We start from the raw sequence: 26,921 nt of genomic DNA, 5'->3' as shown, positions 1-26,921 counted from the left end.
GGAAGCGCTGCCCGGGGTGTCGGTCCCAGAGGTACAGAAGGCTGTCTCGGTGGCCAGCCATCGTAGCCATTAGCGACGGCTGGCCCCGGCGTTTCCTGGAAAAGCACATGGTGGACGGCAGCGGCGCGTGCCTGAGCCCCATCTTTGGTGATAGAAACACCATTGTTCCGAACTTTAGTCTTTTTCCCCCGTGGGTCTCGACGGCTTCGGTCGCGGGGCCTGGGCTTTGGGGCGTGCGATCGTGGCTAGGCCAATGGAGGCTATTCTACGTTGCTTGCTCTGCCAAAGGTCATCTGCTTTAGCCGCGACCCTGCGTGGGTCACTGAAATCCTCACTCGCGAGGAGGAGGCAAATGTCCTCTGGCATTTGCTCGAGGAACAACTGTTCAAATAAAAGGCACGGCTTATGGCCGTCCATGAGCGCCAGCATATCATTCATGAGTTCGGATAGCGTGTGGTTGCCCATGCCGTCCATGCCTAGGAGTTCACAGCGGGAGAGCCCGAAGGTACAGATCAGGAGCACCTTAAGCTTAGTGTACCTGTCCTCCATTGGTGGCTGGCGTAGGAAGTCGATGATCCGGCCTGCCGCTCCTGGTCGAGCGTGCTGACCACGTAGTAGTACCGTGTGGCGTTGGCTGTAATATTTCTGATATTGAACTGGGCCTCAGCCTGCTCGAACCAAACGTGGGGCTGAGTGGCCCAGAAAGTCGGGAGCTTCAGAGAGACCACACTGTGTGAGTTGCTCGAACTCATGGCTGGTCGCTGAGTCGCTGGCTCCAGATGCTGTCTGGAACGTTGGGGTCACCAATGTAGTCGCGCACAAATGCGCTACTAAAGAAACACACGGAGGCAGAGAAAGCTGAGCTCAGAATGCCTTTACTGATTCAAAATCGCGCGCTTAAATCTCCCCTCCCATGGGCCCCTGCGACCCGCGGGGCGGACGTGACGTCAGACTGTCCCCAGAAGGTCCGCCCCGAGTGGGTAGTTCCAAATGCGCTATCGCATGTCTGCCTGCGGCTCCCAATGGCGGTTCGAGTCCCGCGTGTGCGGGCCGCCACAGTATTATCATATGGCTGTTTCTGAGAGGCTGCTGGGGGCTACATTACCTCCCCTGTTTCCTGCCTAACAACTGTGGCTACAATCAAAAAGTATTTTCTGTAAAGTGCCGATGTTGTGCCAGAGTCTTTTTTCTACCCGGCCTCGGTTGTTGTTTGGTCCAGATGTCAGGCCGAGAGGTCATTGTTGAGTAAGGGCTGCTCAGAGTCAAACTATTGGCCATAAGACTTTGAGGCAGGAATATCGCCAATGAGCCATGGGCTACAGGTATCCTTCTATATAAACAGGCATGGGCATGGATTAGAGTGAGTAAAACATCAGATCAGCAGTGTCTATGGGGTAGAAATCAGAGTTAACATATCAGGTCAAAGTTGAAACTTGTTTTGCCTCTAAAGGCAGATAGAATGAAAGGGGTGGTCTTTGAAAAGATGGGAAGGCTGATTGGCAGAAGTGACAGAATTAAGTGAAGGAGAGGTAGGAATGACAAAAGATAGGACTGAAAGACATGATGGCCAATCTCACACATGGCAACTGGGTGCCAAATGCTTTGCTGTTTTGGAGGTACTTGTAAATGTCACATCTAACCTCAGAAATTGAGAGAAGGCATTGGAGAGGATTTAGAAATTCCCAACTTTTACAAAATTGAACCAGTGAAAGTCTCATGAAGAGGCAGGGACGTTGAAATCTATAGACACTGATGTTTCAGGGTTCCAATACCACTGGTACTGATTGGAACTAAAATGAGAGTTGTATTCTGAAAACCTCGGCATAAGAACTGGTTTTTCCTTTGTGATCAGATTTTTTTTGTCAGCAGCGTAACAATGGTTGAGATACCAAAGTAAATAACTGTAATGCCTCATCCAACCCTCTCAACATCTAAGATTGCAAGACATAACTGCCTGATTTTGGATTGCTCAGATTTTCATTGCTACATTGATGATTGCGCCTTGAGCTGCTTATCGCCAAAACTCAGAAATTTTCTTCAAAAGCTCTCCTCTCTTCCTTTCATCTCCACAGGACTGCTGTTAAGTCCCTCCTATCTGATTACTCATCGCAATGTGATCCAATATCATACTTGGATAATTATTCCTCTGGAATGCCTTGGGATGTTTTGCAATGTTAAAGATGCAATATAAATAAGTTGTGGGACTTGTGAGCAATTTGGCATATAAATTTTCCATTTTATGACATGGTTTTACTTCAAAAATTAATTTATAGGCTGTGAAATGCTTAGCATGTTCTGAAATCATGAAGATTTAATATAAAGATGGATTCTTCAGTTTATCATGAACATGAGAAGGTCTGCAGATGCTGGGAATTCAAAGCAACATGCACAAGATGCTGGAGGAACTCAGCAGGTCAGGCAGCGTCTATGGAAATAAATAAGCAGTTGACATTTTGGGCCAAGACCCTTCTTCAGGACTGAGTTGGAAGTGGGGAAATGCCAGAATAAAAAGGTGGAGGGAGGGGATGGAGGCTAGCTGGAAGGTGACAGGCGAAGCCAAGTGGGTGGGAAAGGTAAAGGGCTGGAGAAGAAAGAATCTGATAAGAGAGAAGAGTGGACCGTAGGAGAAAGGGAAGGAGGAGAGGACCCAGGGGGAAGTAATAGGTGAGAAGAAGTAAAAAGTCAGACTGGGGAATAGAGGAAAGGGGTGGTGTTCTTTAGTTGGTAGCTGGATAAAATGGCATCAATAAGTAATAACCTATTCTCAATTATATGATGTCATTGTAACAATCTTTTTACTTTTGGATTAATTATAAAGCCATGATATTTTTCCCCATTTGAAGGAGATAAGTGTTTTTATATCATTCTCTATACTTAAGGATCAAGAACTGTGTACAGAATTTCAAAATGTATATGTGGAACAGAATAATTTAGTTTCATCAGTTTATTATTGCATTTAAGCAAGCTGGAGGCGTTTAACAATTAATTTGTATTTGAAATATGGAGCATAAAAACCAAGCAGGAATATAGTGAAGAGTCACTAAATGCACTCTCTTTGCTTCGTGTTAGTGATATCATTTGTTGCATTGTCATTGGCCAACCTCAAGCCTACACTTGCGTCATTTAAATGGGAATTAAATTACTCCATAAGAGAGTGGGATGAATGGATTATTGTGGGTTGATGCATCATTGCTCGAGTCACTCAGCTCAAAATGAGGGGGCTGCGTTGATTTAGAATGAGTACAGGCATTAAAGCCGTTCACAGGGCCTATCCTCTGTTTGGGTTTCAACTGCACTTTAATGAGACTCCTTCTTTATAGGGATGTGAAAGCTCAGACACTCCACTGCACTCCAAGTGAATCTCTAATAGACGAGTGAGCAAAGGTTCCCAACCTGGTGTCCATGGACCTCTCGTTAATGGTAGGGGTCCATGGCTTAAAAAAGGTTGGGAACCCCTCGTCTAGAGTTTGCTGGTGGGTATGGTGTGGTTCAAGGTTTCAACGTACACTTAATGTCAGAGAATTGTATACAATATACATCCTGAAATGCTTTTTCTTTGCAACCATCCACAAAAACAGAGGAGTGCCCCAAAGAATGAATGACAGTTAAATAATAGAACCCCAAAGTCTCCCCCCAGCCCCCCCCGCATGTAAGTGGCAGCAAGCAACAATCCCCCCTTCCCCCCACCGGCTAAAGAAAAGCATCGGCACCTGCCACCGAGCACTCAAGCATGAGCAAGGCAACAGCAAAGACACAGACTTGCAGTACCCCAAAGACTTTGCATTTCACCCGGTATTGGACATACCACAGGCTCTCTCTCTCTCTCTCTCTCTCCCTAATAAGGGAGAAATAGGCATCTCCGTTTTCAGTACCCAAAGCTATAATAGGAAGCAGTTACCAGAGATAGGACAGACTGACATCTCTGAATTGAATGGTGAGATTTAGTGCACAGTGTGATCTCAGAAGTGTGGGGCTTAACTCAATGCCAAGTTCCAATCCAAGTGCATGATGTGATTTGGTGGACAGTACAATCCAAAGCTCGTGTTTATGATTCAGTGATCTGCAGACCCAGGATGGTGTGAAATCTTGGACATAGTGAAATCTTACAGCCCACTAGATCAGCCATGATCTTGCGGAATGGTGGAGCATGCTTGGCGGGCCAGATGATGAACTCCTGCTTCTATTTCTTATGTTCTTACAACTAACTATGCAGTGGTTAATATCCAGTACATGCCTGTAAATGAGAGTGATGTCGAAAAAATTTTACATGTTTTACTACCAAACTGTTTGTTAATTAGCTATATTAACAACTGGAGAGAAAGGACTCTTTGACAGGTTGGGCACTGTAAGTATATATCAATCAGTCGTGTTGCATTTACAGCCTCTGCCTGTGGGGGTGACTGTGTAGGTAGAATTACGGAGAACCTGCTACACTTCCTGGAATGAATTCTGCCATACTTGTCAGGAATTGTCCTGGAGTTTCCTGAATTCCTCCACAATGAACTGGGATTTCACTGCGTGCTGAATTATACCACTTGGATTTTGCTAATGCGCTGGATTCTATCAAAATGTCCAAAAATCAAACTGAACCCACCTCACCCTGTGCAGGATCTAGGTTGTTTTTGTAATTCCCTGGTTTTCACTGTGATTTCAACAGTGTATTTTGATCACCATTGCATCCCAGATTCACTGCGTAGATGTAAGCCTGCATATTGGACCAAATCCATGGAGGCACAGTGGTTAGCGTATTATTACAGTGTCTGCAATGAGTTTGTACGTTCACCCCATGACCCCGTGGGTCTCCTCCCACATTCCAAAGGTGTACGGTTAAGGTTAGAGAGCTGTGGGCATGCTTTGTTGGTGTTGGAAGCATGGTGACACTTCTGGGCTGCTCAGCACAGTCTTCAGATTTGATTTGACACACACAACGCATTTCACTGTATGTATCGATGCGCGTGACAAAGCTAATTTTAATGCAATAAAAAAAAATCCCTCTCTGCTATCCTGGATTCGCAGAGCACTAAATCAGCAGGTATTAATGCTGATAATGCTCCACAGAAGAATTCTCCCACTCTTCTTCCTCCATCAGCAAAACCTCTGCTCCTTTCTCCCCTGGGTACTGATCCAACTTCCCTTTAATACATCATTGTTATTTCCCTTAACTGTTCACTGTGGTAGTCATTTCCACTCCTTACCACATTTTCAATAGGATAGGTTCTGCTGAATTCCTCATTTAATTTGTAAATAACTTAACCTCAATGATTATAAATGCTGTAAAACCCATAAATGAAAATAGCTCTTTGCAGTATGACACCAATTAAAAACTTCAAAGACTTCTAGCAGTCTTATCTTTACCAAAAAATCTCAGTCTTCTCAGTTTTTTTCATTCTGGTGGATATCTCGCATCACTGCCAGGATGAAAAAGGTGATTTTTTTTTTCACCCTCTCTAATATCTCAATATCTTCTTATATTGCTTGCATTACCTATCGCTATAGATTATTCACCAACTCAACACCTGTCCTCCTTTTCTAGATCTCTTCACCTCCATCTCGGGAAATAAAGATATTTCCTACGAAACCACTGACTCCCACAGATGACATCTATTCCCACCCTGTCTCTTGTAAGGATGCTACACTTTCTCACTGTTTCTTCGTCTCCACCACATGGAAGGATTGTGTCGCGGTGAGCACAATGCTTTACAGTACCAGCGACCCCAGTTCAATTCCAGCCGCTGCCTGTAAGGCGTTTGTACGTTCTCCCCGTGACTGCGTGGGTTTCCTCCGGGTGCTCCGGTTTCCTCCCACAGTTCAAAGATGTATCAGTTGGTATCAGAATCAGGTTTATTGTCACTAGCATGTGGCATGAAATTTGTTAACTTAACAGCAACAGTACAATGCAATATATGATAACATAGAAAGAAAAAAGTAAATCGATTACAGTAAGTATATTCATATTAAGTAGTTAGATTAAAAATATCTTGGATAATTTTAAAAAAAGTGAGGTAGTGTTCATGGGTTCAGTGTCCATTTAGGAATTGTATGGCAGAGGGGAAGAAGCTGTTCCTGAATCGCTGAATGTGTGATAGGTTAATTGGTCATTGTAAATTGTCCCCTGATTAGGTTAGGGTTAAATCGGGAGTTGCTGGGCAGCACAGCTTGTAAGGCCAAAAGAGCCAATTCACGTTGTATCTCAATAAACAAACACAATGAAATAAAGATGAGCTCTTCCATTCCAGGACATCTGTACATTGGGACTCCTTTATCAGGAAGTGTGGCTTCCTTTCTGCTGTGGCTGATGAACCATCTCCTTGTCTCATACTGTGTCTCACACCCCATCTCCCCCCAGAAAGTACAGAGAGAGTTTACCTAGTCCTCACCTGTCACGCTTTCAGCCCCCACATTCACCATATCATTTTCCAGTTGCAATGAGACGCCGCCACATTTTCTCCAGATCAAGGGAGGGTGTTAGCTTTGCAGGGCACCTGCACTCAGTCTGTAATCGCATTCCTCATCTTTCAGGTGCGTGCTGTTTCAATTCCCCTGCATGTTCTCACAGTGACCTGTCCATCTTCAGCCTTGTCTAGTGCCAAGGTGAGGCCCAATGCACATTGGAGGACAACCTAGGCTCGTCTACAACTCTAATTTTCAGTACTTACCACATCTGGTGGGTTGTTTCAGCACTCCTCTTCTTCTGATCCTCCTGCAGTCCTGTCAGCTTTGTTCCCTTTATCACAAACTCACCCCCCCCCGCCACCTACGATCTCCCCCTCCCCCTCTTGGTTCCATCAATGCACTTTGCACAGTTCACCCTTGTAATCAGTCAATTATGATTGGGTAGGGGGGGGTGTTAGTCCTATGCGTTCCTGCTTATCTCCCTCCAGCAGCTGTCTCCAACATTCATACTGCTCTCCTCTTCCACCACCCTTGTTCCATCTACCATCTTTACCTGCCTCCATTTCTCATTCACCCGTCACCACTCCCAACTCCACCTTTGCTCCCTTCCCCTACCTGGCATGATCTCCCTGTCATCTCCTCCCTCCCTCCAAGTCTTCCAATCACCTCAGACTCCTTTCTCACCACTTCCCTTCTCCTCTTTATATTGGCTACCTTGTCTCTCTACTCCCAGTCCTAATGCAGGGTTTGGGCCTGAAATGTTGGCAATTCCTTTCCTCCCATGGATATTGCTCAGTTTGCTGAGTGCCTCCGGCAAGTCCTGACGAAGGCTGTCAGCCTGAGATGCCAGCTCTTATCCCTCTCCATAGATGTTGCCTGACCTGAGTTCCCCCAGCATCTTGTGTGTGTTACTCTGGATTTCCAGCATCTGCGGAATCTCTTGTGTTGGAGTTCCTCCAGTCTGTTGCTTCACATTCGCCACCCTTTCTCACACCTACCTTTCCCTTCCCTGGGACTGACCCCAGGTGTTTGCTCTATTTATTTAGTGCCTTTGTTAAACTGTTCTGCTGCTGTGAGAGAATCTACTCCTTTGCCCATTTAGGCAACATCCAAAGGCCAGATGATCTTGTTAAATGTGTCGAGTATCTCGAGATCCTATTTGCAATAGGTAGCCCGTCAGAAGGGAGAAGGTTGGGAAATTCCTGACTGCAAGATGAGCTTACATCTGAGCTTGTGTTATATGTGACTACACTCAATTCCATGCACGTTTCTTGAGAAAATATCCTGCGTTTACTGTAAGGAATTGAACTTTAACAAAACTGATCCCTGAGGAAATTTACTTTTATTTGCTCTGCAGTGTACCATTTGCATCCCGTCTCTTAACAGATAGTGCTGTCAATAATTACCCTGTTTATAAAATTTGGAACTAGACTGTGGGACACTTTGGTGGGGCTGGGGTTGTGAGACAATGTGGGTGTTGACATGTGGCCTTTAAATGTCTTCGGTGGCTGAGTCTTAAAACACAGAAATACAAACCGATACTTGTCTATGAAGGTTCTCAGTCATCACTGGCATTGCAAGTCAAGGCAACTGGACTTGCCATGTTACCTAGAAGACATTTCGCCACTCATCTGAGAGGCTTCATCAGTTCTGATCCCTGGTGTGTAGTTTTCCGGCTTATAAACTCTGTGAGTTGTTTGAAGGTACTGTATAGCAATCACATGAGGGTTGTTAAGAGTTGTAGAGGTAACAAGAGGGTCACTAGTCTTATCTTGGCACGAATGGAGGCGGGAGCTGTTGTGGAGACGCCGAGATAGAGATGTAAGGGCTGTATTGTAAGTAGCTGATAGGTGGTGTCGTACCCCACCCCCTCTGTTCAGGGATGGGTTTTCCAGTTTGACAAAGATGGCTTCCTTAACCCCTCTGTTGGACTATAAGGCTAATGATTCTCTCGTTACCTCTATGACTCCTAACGACCCTCATGTGATTGCTATACCTTTAAACAACTCTCAGAGTTTATAAGCCGGAAAACTACCCACCATAGATCAGAACTGATGCAGCCTCTTGGATGAGCGGCGAAATGTCTTCTGGGCAACGGAGCAAGTCCAGTTGCCGTGATTTGCTACATGCTTGATACAGGCTGATATTCTCAAACAGTACTGAGGGGGGCTGCACTACTAGAGGTGCAGTTTTCTAGATATAAACCAAGACTCTTTCAACTCTCACTGGTTACATCCCCAGCACCGTTTAAAAATAAACAAAGTTATGTTGTGAATCCATTCATCATCATCAGATCGGTATTTGTGGGAGCTTACTGTGCACAAATTAGCTATCCTGTTTCCTGTGTTGTAGCACTGTCATTCTAAGTGCATTCCAAACTATTTCAGTGCCTGTGCAATGATTTGGGATTTCTTGGAAATGAACAGTATAAATGAAAGTCTTTCATTTACGAAAGGGTCCTGCCCGAAGTGTTTCATCCCGAAACATCGACTGTGCTTTTTCCCATAGATGCTGAGTTCCTCCAGCATTTTGAGTGTGTTGCTAATATAAATGAAAGTCCCCCCCCAATATTTTTATATTATTCAGGTGCACTAAAAGAGTATTGTTTGAAAATTTCCTTTCATTCTAATACCACAAGTTTAAAAAATTAAATTGAAGCTAAAGCATTTCTTTACAGAATTATGATGTTTGAAGGAAAAAGTGACGGAAATGGTTCAAAACCCACAAGACCTCCTGCTAAGAGGGACATCTCCAGCCTCCCGTGACTCTGAGCTGCTGATGAAGAACTGGGAACGACAACGCACCTGTCTTGGATTGTCAGTAGCCTTGTGGGATGTTTTATCTTGGCCTTTTTGAGGTGGTGGGTGAGTGGAATTGCAGCAAACTAAGCTCTTTGCAGCCCCTGTCAGTCAAGACTCAGCATTCTTATCTGCTATTTTTCAAATTCATCTTATTGCGTAATTATCAATCTAACATTATCCGGCAGGCTCGGCCAGTTTTGGATATAGTAATGCCCTTTTCGTTGCAGTCCCCTAATCTTCAATATTTAAGTTTCACGTTTGGTTCCTTGGGTAGCATTGTTACTTTGGAGCGAGGAAGATGTAGTTTCGAACTCCAAGGACTTCAGTCCCCAGTCCATACTACCAACATCTTTCCCAAGGTGTGCAGCATCATCGGAGGTGCAGTTTTTGGATAAATCCTAACTGTTCTCCGAGGTAGATGTAAAAGGTTCCCCTTGCATGTGTTTGAAGAAAAGGTGGTTTCTATATAGTGTCCTGGTTGAGGATTTTCCCTGACCAACACCATCACAGTAGATTATTGGGTCATTATACCAATACTAGGAGCTTGCTGCATATGCAGTACTCATTACCATTCTTGCCCTTTAAAAATAGTAATTTTTTGTGAAGAACTTTGGGATATCCCGGGTTGCACAATGTGCCATATGAAAATCCAAGTTTACTTCCTCTTGCACCAATCTGATTACTTTTCAAAGCCCGGTGAGGTATTTTTCAAATAGATCGGTACTCCAGTTCCTTCCTATCCCTCAGTAAGTTGCTGCTATTTCATGTGGTGCTCATTATATCTGGTGGCACTACCTTAAACAATGGTATGGGAGGGGTAATCAGAGATAACCCACCTCTATGCTTAATTGCAGCCCATTTGGCCTAATTTCTATCTACTATCTTCCATTTGGTGTATGATTTGATTAACTTAGTTTTAGGATCCCACGTTCCAGTCTCAACAGAAGTGGAAGTATTTTCTCTTGCACCTACATGAGAAAATATTTTCTTAACCTTATAAAGATTTCCTGCAGATCACACCACAGTCAAGACAAAGTTGCTCCAACCTGAGTGAATAAAATTTGAGAATTATCAATGCAAGAGATTCTGCAGATGCTGGAAATCCAGAGCTACGCACACAAAATGCTGGAGGAACTCAGCAGGTCACGTGAACACAAGAGATTCTGCAGATGCTGGAAATCCAGCGCAATGTGTACAAAATGCTGGAGGAACTCAGCATGTTATAAACACGAGATTCTGTACATACTGGGAATCCAGAGCAACACACAACCTGCTGAGTTCCTCCAGCATTTGTGCATGAGAGTGATAGATTTTTGGATGCTTAAGGGGTGTTGGGTTCTGGCAAGTGTGGGGGACTGAGAATGATGATCAACCGTAATACTTACACGTGAGGAAGGATTATATGGACTTCTATGTGACTGCACCAATATGATCTCAATATATACTCTTGCCAGCATTAAATGAGTAATCTCAAGAGTTCTGGTTTCACTGTTGTAAATCCTTTTTGCTTTTGTAATATTTAATGTTTTGTTAATAATCTTTGATTAAGTTGGCCAATACCACACCATTTCTGCCACCTTTCCTGCCTCTGATGTACAATTTATTTCTCATTCTCTCAGCTCATTGGTTTTGACTTTAGGAAATAGTTTCTGCTTATTCTCTGTTCACCTCCCTGTATGTGGAAGTTTCAGTATATTGTGTTGTAGGAATAATGATTCATTCCATGATTTTGTACAGCTTCAGACACCGAATAAACCAATTATTTAACGGAAGTTAGTCTCACTTTGTTCAACCATAAACATTCAAATGTTTATTTCGAATAATTGGCTGTAACGCTTCACAGCTCTAGTAGAGGGATTCACTGATGCTCATGTGCATAGATGTGTAACAAGATGGCATCAAAAGTTTTTCTGTCTTGGACACACCGAGGCGTGTGTCCTTACTATGGATACTGATTGAGCAAATAAAGGTTGAGGTTCATTATTGTTTGAATGTGTCAAAATCAAGGGATATTCAAAATCAGAATCAGGTTTAATATCACCAGCATATGTCATAAAATTTGTTAACTTTACAGCAACAGTGCAATGAAATCCATGATAAATCAATATTGAGAAAATAAATGGAATTACAGTAAATATATACTGTAATAGACATTAAATAGTTAGGTTAAAATAAGCAACACAAAAAAAACAAATTAAAAAAAAAAGTAGTGAGATGGTGTTCATGAGTTCAATGTCCATTTAGGAATCAGGTGGCAGAGGGGAAAGAGCTGTTCCTGAATCGCTGAGTGTGTGCCTTCAGGCTTCTGTACCTCCTTGCTGACCGTAGCCATGAAAAAAGGGCATGTCCTGGGTGGTGGGGGTCTTTAATGATGGCCACTGCCTTCCTGAGGCACCGCCCCTTGGAGATGTCTTGGATACTGCGGAAGCTAGACTCCATGACAGAGCTGACTAATTTTACAAGTTTCTGTAAACTTACTTAGATTTTATGCAGTAGTAGTCCCCCCTACCCCATATCAGATGGTGATGCAGTCAGACAGAATGCTCTCCGCAGTACATTTGTGGAAGTTTTTGAGTGTTTTGGTTGACAAACCAAATCTCCTCAAACTCTGAATGAAAATAGCCCCTGTCTTGCTTTCTTCATTGCTGCATCGATGTGGAGGAGGACAGCAAGGCCTTTTGTATGGCTGCTCTGTTATGTTCTAGATACTTTGTCCAGTGTCCTATGAGCGCAGGCCATAGTGGGTCCCAAAAACATGAGGTGTGGACAATGGTAAAGTTGCATGGGTGCTAAATAGCAAAAATTAGACACAATAGACAGATTCAATCGATTATCAAAGTTCTGCAGCTGCGACTTTTATTCATGAATAATGGTAGACAACCGAGCAACTAATAAGAAGAGTAAGGATATCTATCTCCATAACAATAGTGGACCTCATGCTAAAGGCTGAAACATTTGTAATCTTGTTTGCCAGTCATGTCTAATAGTCTATGGTACTATTTGAAAGTGAGCTGAGTTGGACCCCAAGACCTCCCAATTATTAACAATAATTTGGCATTACCAAACGGAAAGTTAAAGTGTTTTTTATATGTCATTTTGCCCTCTTTTGGAAGCTATTGAGAATAAATTGAGGGCAACGATTTGCACATTGTGGCATTTGGAGGGCTCTAAAACATTCTGGAGTTTCTAAAAGTGCTATAAAAATGCATGTTCTTCTTCACGTGGATAAGACTCAAGCGAAGAACCGAAGTTCTAACGTTCAGCAAAAATGTGTTAGATATAAGCATTTACAACTTTAACTCAGTTCTCCACGCCCGGACCGGAGTGACGCGATGCCACCTCCCGCCCTGACGCCGGCGGCTCGGGAGCTGTCAATCCGCCCGTTCACTCTCGCGTGACTTTGACATCGATTGTGAAGAGATACCGGAAATGACGCGTGTTGTGGCCTGCTTGAGCCGGGACCTGGTGGCTGCTGTTCGCAGTTTGGTTGGCGGCGGGAAATAAGTGACTTACGATGGGGGATGCTGTGGCCGCTGCCCCCGACAGGGAGATGAAGGTAAGTTGTGAACATCTGGTGAAAGAAACTTGTTGGAGTTCACTGATGGGGGTAACAGAGAGTTATGATGATGGAGTGACATGCTGATGATGAGCGTGATGGATGAAGCGAGTGACGGATAAGAAGTGGGAACGAAAGCGTGAGTACGGGTGGTGGTGTTGTCCTCGAGTGTGATTGTTGCGGACAGAATGTGTATGTTATGTTAACCCTTGAAATTTGCGTGGTTTACTTGCTGTTCACAGTTAACTACTCACGAGGACCAAGTTAATAAACAGTACGAAGTAATTTTTGAGTATCCTGAGAAGATATTTTATAATCTGTGTAACAGGGAAATAGTGAGCTATTGATTGGCTATTTCTAACTTGGGAGCAGCTCTGGGTATACTAAAAAATGTAGATGAAGCTGCAACAGAGGACTACACGCGTGATTATCAGCAAAACAGAAAAGTAGAAAATACTTAATGATCTCTCAAGTAGTGGATCAGATAAAACATCTGCAGTAATGTCACATCTGCAATCATTGTCCACCATTATGAATTATGGTGTGTAATTGAACAACTGGTTGGGGGAGTAGTCTCCATGAATATTCCCATAGTGATGGCGGGGCCCAGAAGGTGCGTGCTGCAGACCGGCCTGTAGTTCTTCTGCTTGTGGTGGGGATCTCAGGAGCAAGCTGAAGTGACACAAAACTGGTGTTTAATCAAATTGATTAATTCAGTGTGATGAGCACCGGATACAATAAGGGCTGTGAGAGGAGGCAGAATTTCAGCAGCGATGCTGAAGATCTGCCCTCAAACCAAGTGATTCCAGTACAGTTACAACACTGGCATCCACCCAACAATGTGGAACATTGCCTAGATAAACCATATGCATAAAAAGCACCACAATCCAGCTGATTATTGCAGAATCAGTCTTCTCCCAATCATTGTAAAGTAAAGGGGTAATTATCAGTGTTATCAAGTTGCACTTATTCACCAGCAACCTGTTCACTAATGCCCACTTTTGGATTTCTCTGCTGAAGACCTCATGTGATTCTGTATATGACCAGGAAAACTGTCGTAGCCAACAGTGTAATGCTGCTCAAATGGAAAACTGTGTGGAACAATGCAGATGAAGTTTAATCGTGGCAAGTGTGAAATTATGCATTTTGGAAGGTCATGTATGAATGAATGTCATTCATGTTCCTTAAGGTTGTCGTAGTTGGAAGAGGTAGTGGGGATAAGCTTCCACAATCTATTAAATGTTCCCAATGGCCTGCGCCTCAAATAGCCTCTGACAACCAACACCGACTCTTGGCCTTTACATGTGGTTTAACTACCAAGCCTGGTGAAACCATTTCTGCTGACAGAAGACAGGGAAAGGCAGGTTACTAGTGCCCTTAAACCAGTCGCTTCAGGCAGCTTGGGCTCATCAGCAATGTTCCCTCTAATTTTTCGTAGTCAGTGTGTGCAAAAATCTTACGTTGTGCAAATATTTTTCCTGCTTCAAAAGTATGTGAGCACTGAATGCACACATGGCACAGTTTATGTAGGTTTACAAAATATTTGACATAAAACTGCACAGAATAACAACAAAGTAATATACATGTTTAAGTCACTCAGTTATTTTTTCTCTCTCCTGTCTTTGGCATTTAGCCATTTTTTGTAAACTCTATCTCGACTAAATAGAACTTCCATCCAATTGATAGCTTTTGATTCTCATTAACATATCCAAATGACATTCACCTAAATGGTTTCTCAGCTTGTTTTTGAGTTGATTCATTGGGCTAAGACCTCGCTCACAGACCGCACTAGACGCAAGAAAGGTTCCCCCAATGTCCATCAACTGTGCAAGGTCGCAAAACTTCATTTTGAAGTACAAGTGCCACCATTTGAGCAAAGTTTGAAATCAGTTTGGGTTTAATTTTTTTCTTGCACGGAAAATACTGTCTAACTATGACAGTATTTTCAGCTAGAAAATCATGATATTTTAGACATAAGGCATTACCTTGTTCATCGCCAAGTGTGAAGTCACAGTCTGCAATTGCCGAGAAATCAAAAGCTGACCATTTTTGTACCTCATCTTCAGGAAACCTTCCTTCTAAATGAACACAAAGACTATTTATAAAGGTCAACAGCGAACTTGTATCTACTGTGTCGTTTTCTTCACTTTGTTGGCTTAGCAAAACTTTGACTTTGCCACTTTGTCCTTTGCGCTTCATGCCCTTCGCTTCTTTTGAATTTGACATAGTGAATCAATATTTTTTCAGTAAAAACTTAGTAAGCTATCTACAGGATTTGAAACAGATCTTTGTAAACTTTACGATATGAACACTGTCCGCCAAAGATGGCTGCCGCCGTGATGCAGCTGTACAAACCGGAACAGGAGAGGTGAGGTAACGTAGATTAGTGACGTGCATTGTGGTATTTGAAAAATAGACTAGTTAACAGGAACATTTAGCTAAAAGATTATTTTCAATAAGTATAATTATTAATTACTACATTATTTCAGGTAACTAACCTTTGTGTGCACATTAGTTTCCTTTGTGCGCTGGTTGAAGAACGTGTGCGCATGCGCACACACGCACGGCTTAGAGAGAACATAGCTCATCAACCGTACCTGGCAGCTGGACCAGGAGAAGGAAAATTATGATCTCTAACCTCCACTACCTTTTGGCTATACCCACTCATGGGGAAGGCTTTGGGAGTAAACCCCAAGGGAAAAATCCGGAGCTGGAGTCCTTAAGGCTGTCCTACATTGAGTTCAATGCTGACTGGCAACTCCTGTGATGCTGCTGGTACCAAACTATGTCAGTCTCTGCTGTTCCTTTGGGTTCATCAGCTGTGTGGCGAGGCAAGGGGGAGCCTGCTGCACGGGCAATGGCTTGCTCTCCATATCAGACTGCCCTGGCTTGTTTGTGTACTAGTCTGCATATTACATAGACAGCTGGCACGCAACATCCATGGTCAACGGAAGGCCTCAGATACATGAAAAGGACAAACATAGTAAGTGGTAGGACAGTGGGACTGTAGGTGAACAGAGGGACCTTGGGATACAAGCCCATTGATCTCTGGAAGTGGCAACAAAGCAAGCCAGTTTATTAATATAGCACTCTTCAAACACAGGGCTGTTCAAAATGCTTTACATAGAATAATATATAAATATCAAACAATATGTAAGAGAATAAAATCACACAAAAATAGATATGATAAATAGAAGTTACAATGCAGAGATTCTAATTAAAAACTACAGCGAAAAGCAAAGTTTTAAGCCTTCACTTGAGAGGTCATTGTTCATGTGGATAGCCAGAGGCTTTTTCCTGGGCTGAACTGGCTAACACGAGGGGCCATTGTTTTAAGGTGCTTGGAAGTTGGTACAAGGTAGATGTCAGAAATAAGTTTTTCACACAGAGTGGTGGGTGTGTGGAATGCACTGCCAGCAACAGTGGTAGAGGTGGATATAATAGGGTCTTTTAAGAGACTCTTAGGTAGGTACCTGGAGCTTAGAAAAATAGAGGGCTATGTGCTAGGGAAATTCTAGGCGCTTTCTAGAGTAGGTTACATGGTCACCTGAACATTGTGAGCCAAAGGGCCTGTAATGTGCTCTAGATTTCTATGTTCTATGTTTAAGCTTTGATTTAAAAGAGCTTAAAGTGGCAGACTACAGATCCCCTGGAAAGCCATTCCAGATATGTGGTGCATAGTAACTAAAAGCTGCTTCACCATGTTTAGTTTTGACCCTGGGGACGGTAAGCAGACCCGCCCCAGATGACCTGAGAGCTCGGGAAAGTTCACAATCCAGCAAGAGATCAGAGATGTATTTTGGCCCCAGACCATTCAGTGCTTTATAAACCTGTAGTAATATTTTAAAGTCAATCTTTATAAACCTGTAGAAATACTTCAAAGGTATACAGAATTGCGAGGGGGTTGGTAAGTAGAGTAGATAACAATCTCATTTAGTGGGGGTTGTCTAAAATACGAGGACATGGCGTTGCAAGAAAAAGTTTGTGAATCCTTTGCAAGTATCTGTTTTTTTGCATTAATTACTCAAATTGTGGTCTGGTCTTCATCTAAGTCACAATAATAGACAAACACAATCTGCCAAAAGTAGCAACACATGAACAATTGTACTTTTCATGTCCTTCCATGAAAACCATTCTTGTTCAGTGTTTTTCTGATAGTGGACACGTGAACAGAGACTTCAGCAAGTTATAGAGATTCCTGTGTGTCTTTTTGCTGCTACCCTTGGGTTCTTGTACACCTCCTTAAGCACTGCACGTTGTGATCTTTGATCAGGCCTAGGGAGAGTAGCGACAGTAATGAATTAATTTCTCTTACTGCGGACTGGTGAACACTCAGGTCTTTGGGAATGCTTTTGTAGCCTTTTCCAGCTTCATGCATCTCTACAATTCCTCTAAAGTTGTTTTGATCTAGGCACGGCGCATGTAAACAAATCTTTCTTGAGAAGAGCAAGCGCTGTCAGTAACTTGACTTTGTGTATCCGTTTTGTAGGGCAGGGCAGCTCTACAACCCACACCTCAAGTCTCTTCTCATTGGTTGGAACACCTGACTCCAAATGGCTTTTGTAGAAAGCATTATCCCAGAGATTCACATACTTTTTGAACCTAGACTGTGATTGTTTAAATAGTGCACTCAGTATTGAGGAGAAGATGTACAATTGTTCGTTATTAGTTATTAGTTTGGGCAGAATGTCTTTGTATATTAATGTGACTTATATGAAGATCAGACCACATTTTATGAGTAATCAGTGCAGAAAACCAGGTAATTGCAAAGTGTTCACAAACTTTTTCTTGCAACTGTATATGTAAGGTTAGATATAGGAGGTTTAGGTAGGATTTGAAGAAGAAATTTTTCATACAGAGAGTCAATGGAATCTGAAATGCTGAGGAGGTTGTGAGATGCAGGTACTTTTATAACATTTAAGAAGCATCTAGACAAGCACTTGAATTGCCAAAGCAAATGGGACTAGTATCAATAAATATAGCGAATGGCATGTATATGATAGGTTGAAGATCGTGTTTTTGTGCCAAATGGCTACATGAATCTATAGTCTCAGTCCAAACGTTTACGAGCTAAATTGCAGAGGCAAGGTAAAAGTGACTTCCCTTGACATCAAGGCAGTGTTTGACTGAGTGTGACATTAAAGGGCTGGATTTGATGGGCACCAAAGGGAAAATCACTGATTGGGCTGGACCATCCCTTGACAGCCAAGATGATTGTTTGAGGCCAGTCATTCCAGCCTCATGTCGGTGTCCCAGACCCAACCATCTTTAGTTGTATCAAAACCTTTCCATCTTAAGCATATGGATTAGGATGATGATTACAACATTTAGTAAGGTTGTGGCTGCTCTAGTGTAAGTTTAGTTCTGCAGTTTTGCATATCTCTGGTAACCTTTCTTTTCAAAAATCCATCTGTCTTTGCCTTTACTGCCCTTTGAAGAAGAGAATTTCAAAGCCTCGGGATCCTCGGATAAAACAACCCAAAACTCTCAGTTTTAAACAATTATCACTTTAGTTCTAGATTCTCCTCCAAAAGAAAAATCCTCTGCACAGTCCTCCTGTCAGAGTCCATTGGGATTTTTAAAATTCAATCGAATTACTTTTGACTCTTCTAAACTCCGTCACATACAAAAGTAACTGATAGCCAGCTCATTCTTGATACTGGTCGATTAAAACTTGTTTGAATTGCTTCCAATGCAAAAGAAATAGAAGCAAGAGTTGATTATTTGGCCCTTTAAGTCATCTATTATGTACCTCAATGCTATTTTCTGGCATTGACCACTTTTCTCTTGTCTCCCTACTGATGAGAAATCTATCACTTTCTTTTTTTGAACGAACCCTGCAACTGAACCTCTGCAGCACTCTGACAATTCCAAAGATACACTGTCTTCTGGATAAGAAATTCCCCTTTGGCTCAGTCATAACTTTCTTGCACGTTGGTCTGGAAGTGTAACCTTTAGTTCTTGGTTCCTCAGTCCGCCATCCAGCTTGTTGAGTCCTGCAAGTATTTTTTCAAGTTTCGATGAGATCTCCTCTCGTTTTTTTAAATTTGAGAGAAAACGCATCTAGTTTTCTCAGTATCTCCTCACCTAGCAAATCTGACATCTCTGGAGCTAATCAAGTAAATTTTCATTGCACCACCTCAATGACAAGTATATCCTTTTTTTTAGGTAATGATTTTAAAACTGTGCACTGGGTGTGAATTAATTTGGTTTCAAAGGTATGTTTAATATCAGAGAAATGTATAACAATAAACATCCTGAAATTCTTTTTCTTTGCAACCATCCACGAAATCAGAAGAGTGCCCCAAAGAATGATGACAATTAAATGTTAGAACCCTAAAGCCCACCCCCTAGCTCCCCTCTCCCATGCATAAGCAGCAGCAAAGCAATGATCCCCCCTCCCTTACCAGCAAAAAAGTATTGGCATTCCCCACCGAGCACCCTAGTGTGCAGCAAAGCATCAATAAAGACACAGACTTGCAGTACCTCCAAAGACTGCTCGTTCACTCAGTAATTCGACATACCACAGGTTCTCTCTCTCTCCCTAATAAGGGAAAAAGAGCTGTCCCTGTTTTACAGCGAGAGGGGAGACATAACGAAACAGCTCGTTGATTTATGATGTTAAAAGTCTATTGTGTCGCTTTTTCTGAGCTCTGTGCCCAAAGAACTCGGGTCTCTGGGCACACAGCCAGCAGCCAGCTCACTGCTTTCAATCTTCCCTGTACTCCCACGACACACCAATTTCCTGTGGAGGCACTGACCTCGAGTCCGTCCGCCTCCAGAGCCATGAAATCCCGGAACCCTGAAGGCGCGCTAGTCTTCTAGGCCGCATCCTTGGTATATCAATTAGCGGCCAGTTGTGAGACCTTGAGAGTAAGTCCCATTCCTGCAAACAACTGAAGTCAGCGTGTAACTCCAGGTCAGGGTCTTCAAATAGAGATATTAAAGATAGAAATACAGCTGTTTCCGAGGATGCAAGTAAAGGAGTTGCCATTAGGCTCCACAACTTGCATCATTTTATTCTTGTAGTCAGTTTCCTTGTAATGAATGCCAAAATACCATCAGTCTTACAAACTTTGACTTTTTTCTTAGTTGATTGCAGCAGCTTTTCCATGTTGAGTTTCATCAATGTTCTCTGATGTTTTGGCAATCCTGAAAATGCTTTTCCAGCATGCTGTGGTTTTATTTCAGATTTCAGTTGCAGTAAAGGTTCTAAGGTAGTACAACTGTTGCAACAAAGCTGATGTGACGGAGGCTAGTAATTGTACAATCATATAATGTTGATGATTGCCATGTTATCATTTATATCAGTATGAGCTTTTTGACACTGCTATCCAATTTGTCCTTGTTTTTTCCTAAGGCCCAGCAACTTATGCCAATGTTTTTAATCCTCATGCATGGATTGTCTTGTTGCTTTGATGTCCACTTTAAGTTTTACTGGTTTCCTTTAGTGAGTGTTGTAATGCTTGGTGTTTAAACATGTCAAATTTTCTTCTGCAGTACTTCATGTTTCGACAAATGAAGAGAATCCGTGTCTTTCAGTCTCCTGATGAATTGCCGAAGGACAGGGTCAATCTCCTAGTCATCTCCAATACTTACGGACTCACTTTTATGGGAGGCAACGGAGGCCTAAAAATTATCAGTAGTGAATACATTTCTTTGGCTGACAAGGAAGAAGGAAGTATAAATGAAATTAGTAAGTGCACTGAGAATCTTTATTTGAGCTAGACTGTGGGAAAACTTGACTGCTCCCTTTTAGCCCAGAGTAATGTGCGTGCTTTGAAAAGGTTTTCTCTCAGGCATGGGCAGTGCACCTTTTGAGAGGGTGCTTTGGCCTCAGAACTGCTGCTGCACAGGCTCAGCAGGTTTATTAAGATACCCTGGGAATTCTGAAAAGAGACTGCAATGTTTCAATATATTGGATTACAGGGAAATTAGCGTAGAGCAAATACAGCATAAGAACAGACCTTAATGTTGTGCTGAACTAATTAAGCACATGATGCCTGATTACACTAATCCCTATATCCCTCCATTCTCTGCATATTCTTGTGCCAATGTAAGAGCATTTAAAATGCTTTAATTGCATCTGCCTCCAGCACTACTCTTGGCAGTGCTTTCCAAACACCTAACCATGCTGCGTACGTATATATGAAAAAGCCCTAGACATCTCTTTTGAACTTTCCCTGTTTTGCCTTAAATACATGCCTCTAGTATTAGACATTTCAACCCTGGTGAAAAGATAGCCGTCTATCATAATTTTGTAAACTTCATTCAGGTCTCCCCTCAGTGTCGATTGCTTCAGAGAAAGCAACCATTGTTTGTTCAACATTTTCTTGTAGCACATTCCCTCTAATGTAAAGTTTGAGGCAGATACATTCAGGTCACCTTATTGGGTACCTCCTCTACCTAACAAAGTGGGCAGTGAGTGTATGTTCATGCTCTTCGGCACACCACTGTTACAACGCGTGGTTATTTGAGTTACTGTTGCCTTCCTTTCAGTTTGAGCCCATCTGACCTCTCTAATCAACAAGGCATTTTCACCTTGAGAATTGCTGCTCACTGATATTTTTTTGTTTTTCACACCATTCTCTTTAAACTTTAGAGACTTGTGCATGAAAGTCCCAGGGGATCGGCAGTTTCTGATACTCAAACTACCCTGCCTGGTACCAATAATCATTCCATGTTCAAAGTCACTTGGATCCCATTTATCCCCATTCTGATGTTAGGTCTGAACAACAACCGAACCTCTTGACCATGTCTGCATGGTTTTATGCATTAAGTTGCTTCAAATGATTGGCTGATTGGATATTTGCATTAGCGAGCATGTGTACTTAATAAAGTGGTAACTGAGTGTAGATGGGAATGCATAGGTGAGATTACAATCAGATGAGCTGTATTCTCAGTGAATTACTTTAATTCAATTTATTTGTATGAAGAAGTTGAAGTCTTCGCTTGCCATTTTTGGGAAAATAGTAGTTGTGTAGATAGGATCAGAAAATATCTGTCCACTCTCTTAATCCATCTGTACTCAAATGGAATCATTGAGGGAAAGAAAGTGTGTTTTCATTCATTTTGGGTCTGACAAAGAAATTAGATTTCCCTCTTAATGGGAAATGTGGAGTAACAAAATTAGATTTGGTGCAAATTACTCATTTTCTGTGTCTAGTTCATAAATAAAGTGGCTTTTAGGACATCATGCTCATCTCAAGAGTTGTTGGGGACAGTGGGGTGGCTTGTGTTTGGAATTCAAAAGTGAAGAAGTTGCATACAGGGGGTGATTGATAAGTTTGTGGCCTAAAGTAGAAGGAGTCAATTTTAGAAAACCTAGCACATTTATTTTTCAACCTAGTCCCCTCGTACGTTTACACACTTAGTCCAGCGGTCGTGGAGCATATGGATCTTGGACCTCCAGAAAGTGTCCACAGCAGGGGTGATTGATAAGTTCGTGGCCTAAGGAGATGAGTTATACAGCTCTCGTTACATGCGCATGCAGTTTAACTCTGAGTAATTATGCAGAAAGTTTGAAGTTAATAACTCATCTCCGTCTACCCTAGGCCACAAACTTATCAATCACCCCTGATGAGTTATTAACTGATGAGTTATTAACTTCAAACTTTCTGCATAATCACTCAAAGAGTTGACTTGCATGTGCATGTAACGAGAGCCGTATAACTCATCTCCTTCTAACTTAGACCACAAACTTATCAAACACCCCTGCTGTGGACACTTTCTGGAGGTCCAAGATCCGTGTGCTCCACGACCACTGGACTAAGTGTGTAAATGTAGGAGGGGACTATGTTGAAAAATAAATATGCTAGGGTTTTAAAAATTGACTCCTTCTACCTTAGGCCACAAACTTATCAATCACCCCTTGTAGAGCATTAGTTAGAACCACAGAAGTTATATTGTTTTTGTGAAGCTTCTCAGGAAGAGTGTTTTCCTTGGACAGATGTTGTGCAGTTTGACTAGATTGGTTTTCGGGTTTAGAAGGTTGTATTCGTTATTAGAGGAAATTATGTTTAATATGATAGAGACTCATACAGAAAATCGCCTCCAGTATCCAATTGAAATTTAAGACATTTGTCTTAAAATTAGAGTGAAGCCATTTCAAAAGACCAAGATTTTTGTTGAACTAGAATAACACAGTACATAGAAACAAGGTGGTTATTGAGATGAAGTGAGAGCAAAATGGAGATAAAGAACCAAATTACACCTGTTCTCATATTGAGTTTTGAAACGTAGTGTGGAGGGAAGCTGTTTGCCCCATTGTTTTCATATGAAACATAATAGAAATATTGAGACTAATTCCACTTTTGAGCTCTTGATCCCTAGTCTAGTGGGTGACATTGAATCCACTGCATAACATTTTAAATATGATGAGGCTTTCTGTCTGCATTGAACTTTCAGGTGGTGACATCCAGTCTCTCACTAATGTTGGCTGAATTTCTTTTCCTCAACACTCCTTTCATCTTCTTTCTTTAGGTCTAAACCCATTACTTCATGATATCTATGCTGAGAGAAATTGGTTATTACTATTCAACCTCTCTTAGCCTCTTAATTTTATACACAAGTTTTCACTTGGCTATTTAAAAAAAAAAAATCTCTCACTGGGCTTGAGATTGCATTGTCTCAGAACAAATTGGCAACAATTTGGGTTATTAGGCTGTCAGGCAGTTTTGCTGAGTCTGAGTGACAGTGCTTATGAGGCCAGGATATATGAGATATAGAGGGGAAAGGAATTGCCATCATAAGTCTGCTTACGCCCACAATGAAGCATTGAGATCTCTCACTCACCTTTTTCTTTAAGAGGAGCAAGTTAATGGAATTTCTGTTTCTCCAAGGCTATCAGCTTCTTAGATAAAAGATGACCCTGATGCTATGCTATATTGTTTCTGTATCTTGAAGCTGTAATTTTGTCTATATATGGCTAAGTCATTGAACAGGTTATCTCTTTTTGTGTTCCAGTTGAAGATGCACCTTTTATGACAGTTAGTTTGAAGTTCCCTGTGCACCATATTGCTCTCAGTTGTGACGAATTCACCCTTTCTGTTGCCATGGTGTCAGAAGAGCATGGACTGGTCATTTGTTTCTTTGACGTTCGAACGTTGCTAAACAAGGTGGGTGCTGGTTTTCTTCATGTGAACATGCCGTCATCGCACACTTTCCTTCATCTAATACCAGTAAATGTAATCCATCACATTTTCATTCATATGTTCCACACATTGCATTGTGTTTGCTTTCATTGGTTAGGATGTTGTAGAACAGAGAAGTAGGCCATTGTTTCTACGCTGGCTCTTAGCTGTTACACTCTGTTCCACCCATGTGAAACAATGGGGCAAAAATAAAAAATCTCATCAGTTTGTCATATTGGAAAAAGATAGCTGGTAACAGCTTTTTATTTTAAGTGTGATTATGAAACTGTCGGCTTGTCTGTAACTGGTTTATGTGTGTATTTTAGAGAAGGAAACCACTGCCTCTCCAGAAATAATTCTAATCTTGCACCAACCTTGTTCTTTAATTGGCTTCTGAAGTGGTTATACTAAAGTATTACATGGATGAAGAAGTTGTCTTATCAGCTTCCTTGTATTCACTCTCTGGGGTGGGATAGAGAGTGAGTACAAGCTATATTTATATTTAAAAGTTAGAAGGGTCATTGGGTCTGAAGAATTATTTAAAATTTGCCGCTCAAGAACAGAGTGCTCAAATGATCATCTTCAGTATTTGTGCAACATGTGCTCTTGTCCTTCTTCATTGAACTCAAGGGCTCCCACACGGTATTGGTCCATGGCATAAAAATGGAAATTCTAACCCCTTTCCCATGCTCTTCTGTTCCTTTCCTCCTTATGTTAGATTGTAAAAGAAATGAAAACCAAATTAGTGAAGGGGTAAATAGTTTGATCATCTATAAAAGAAATTTATATTGAGCTTACATTCTGAATAAGCCAGTTAATTTGAATGTCTTTTTATAATATGTGTATATTAATATGTTGTTTTATCTCAGTTGTACTACTTTGATGGTTGATATTCAAATTTTTTAAAGTCCATGTGCTCAGAGCCCCATGGCCTTGCCATTTCTAACTCAAAAGTTCAAAGTAAATTTATTATCAAGTACATATATGTCGCCATGTACAACCCTGAAATTCATTTTCTTGTAGGCGTACTCAATAAATCCATTATAGAATAATAACCATAATAGAATCAACGAAAAACTGCACCAACTGGACGTTGTGCAAAAGACAACAGACTATGCAAATACAAAAAGAAATAAATGATAAGTAAATAAGCAATAAATATCGAGAACATGAGATGAAGAGTCCATAAATTGTGGGAGCAGTTCAATGATGGGGGTGAGCGAAGTTATCCCCTCTGGTTCAAGAGCCTGATGGTTGAGGAGTAATGACTGTTACTGAACCTGGTTTAAGTCCTGAGGCTCCTCTACCTTCTTTAGGATGGCAACAGAGAGAAGAGAGCATGACCCGGGTGGTGGGGGTCCCTGATGATGGATGCTGCTTTTCTGCGACAGTGCTCTTTGGAGATGTGATCAATGGTGGGGAGATGAATTGGGCCATAAACACTACTTTTTGTAGGATTTTCCTTTCAAGAGCTTAGGTGTTTCCATATGAGGCTGTGATGCAGCAAGTCAATACACTCTCCACCACACACCTATAGAAGTTTGTCGAAGTTTTAGTTGTCATGCTAAATTTTCGCAAACTCCTAAGGAAGTATAGACACTGCTGTGTTTTCTTCATAATTGCAGTTACTGTACTGGGCCCGGGACAGGTCCTCTGAAATGATAACACTGAGAAATTTAAAGTTGCTGACTCTCTCCACCTCTGATTCTCCAGTGAGGACTGGCTCATAGACCTCTGGTTTCTTCCTCTTGAAGTCAGTAATCAGTTCCTTGGTCTTGCTGACACTGAGAAAATGTTATTGTTACACCACCTAGCCAGATTTTCATTCTCCCCTTATATGGTGATTCTTCTCCATCGTTTTCTCCAGCACTGCAGTCGTTTGAGATCAGTGTGTTCTAATTTTTCTGTACCCTTGCTCTTCAATATTTCTTTATTGCTTCAACACTATGAACACTGGCCACTATCTCAAGTTTTCCTGTTATCTTATGAGATCAGAATTTGGATGCTACAGGAGGAGGCTAGTTAGACCATCGCCAGCTCCAAGTTTAGTTATTCCTTTACTCCAAAACTCTACAACTTATTTTAAGGCTGACCCAAATGCCTGTTCAAAAACCCTTGCCAATTCCATCAACTACCGAGTAGTAACTTCCAGATTTGTGTTAGTCCTTAAAACCTTTCTGGTCAAATTTTGGGTCAGGTGTTTAAAGATCTTCATACCTAGCTCCCTGTAAACTGTCTGATTGTACCACTGTCAAGTGCCTTTTGTGTGTGTGTTGTTATGCAATAACAGCAGTTCTGTTTTTATTGTAGGAGAAATCTCAGAAACGACCATTTTTGCACTACAAGCCAGGAAAAAACTGTACAGTGTTGGATTTAAAATGGAACCCCACGGTAACTTCCATCCTGGCAATCTGCATGTCAGATGGAAGCGTAACAATATTGGAGGTTACTGATGTTATTAAACAACATGCCAGCCTTCCAGCCACAGCTGGCATCACTTCATGTAGGTATTGCTTATCTATATGTGACTTGTTCCTTTTTTGCCCTGGGCAGCATTTTTTGCCATTTCCTTAGCATTTGTCTGTTTTTATCAAGGCTGAGTTGCTCATTCGGCACTCTCCCCAGCATGGATGGAAAGTGTGCAAGAGACTGGCCAGATTCAATCCCGGGGCCATTTGCTTTGGAGTCCGATGCTGATGCCACTGCACCACTGGCCAGCGTTATACCTTACTTGGCTCTCTTTAATAGGCAGTACACACCTTGATGTAGTGGGTTAATAATATGATTTCAGAATTTTCCTAGAGCACTTACATTATAAAGTGTAAGCGTTAAACTGTCATAGTGTTCTTACTCGTTGCTTCACTAGATTTTGTAATGCATTTGTGATCAATCTTCATAATCTTGAATATTTTGAAAATAATTTAAAGTGCAACTATATGTGTGCATTTCTTGCTAAGTTCAACTCAAATTCCTTGAAAATGTACAAATTGAGTGAAGCAAAACTAATTTAGTTCAACCACCACTTTAAATTATTGGCCA

The 26,921-nt window shown here is 41.8% G+C and overlaps 2 protein-coding genes across 4 annotated transcripts in view; both read left to right on the top strand.

The window, feature by feature from the left end:
• Positions 1-10,985, top strand: part of LOC134359870 (allograft inflammatory factor 1-like) — a 50,040-nt gene extending 39,055 nt beyond the window's left edge. Inside the window, exon 6 of one of the 2 annotated variants that reach the window (XM_063073645.1) lies at positions 9,071-10,985. In XM_063073645.1, the coding sequence (XP_062929715.1) occupies positions 9,071-9,158 (88 nt within the window). In that variant the 3' untranslated portion in view covers positions 9,159-10,985. The remainder of the gene's footprint in view (positions 1-9,070) is intronic. The other variant, XM_063073646.1, reaches the window with a different exon arrangement.
• A 146-nt stretch (positions 10,986-11,131) lies between these two features.
• Positions 11,132-26,921, top strand: part of nup214 (nucleoporin 214) — a 125,079-nt gene continuing 109,289 nt past the window's right edge. For both annotated transcript variants that reach the window (XM_063073643.1, XM_063073644.1), the window contains exons 1-4: positions 11,132-12,750; positions 20,251-20,446; positions 23,716-23,867; positions 26,193-26,385. In XM_063073643.1, coding sequence (XP_062929713.1) covers positions 12,709-12,750; positions 20,251-20,446; positions 23,716-23,867; positions 26,193-26,385 — 583 coding nt within the window. In that variant the 5' untranslated portion in view covers positions 11,132-12,708. The remainder of the gene's footprint in view (positions 12,751-20,250; positions 20,447-23,715; positions 23,868-26,192; positions 26,386-26,921) is intronic.

This window comes from Mobula hypostoma, chromosome 21 (genome assembly GCF_963921235.1).
Source record: "Mobula hypostoma chromosome 21, sMobHyp1.1, whole genome shotgun sequence".
Lineage (NCBI taxonomy): Eukaryota > Metazoa > Chordata > Chondrichthyes > Myliobatiformes > Myliobatidae > Mobula > Mobula hypostoma.
Note: the sequence above shows the minus strand (reverse complement) of the source record. Positions and strands in the feature narration are given on the sequence as shown.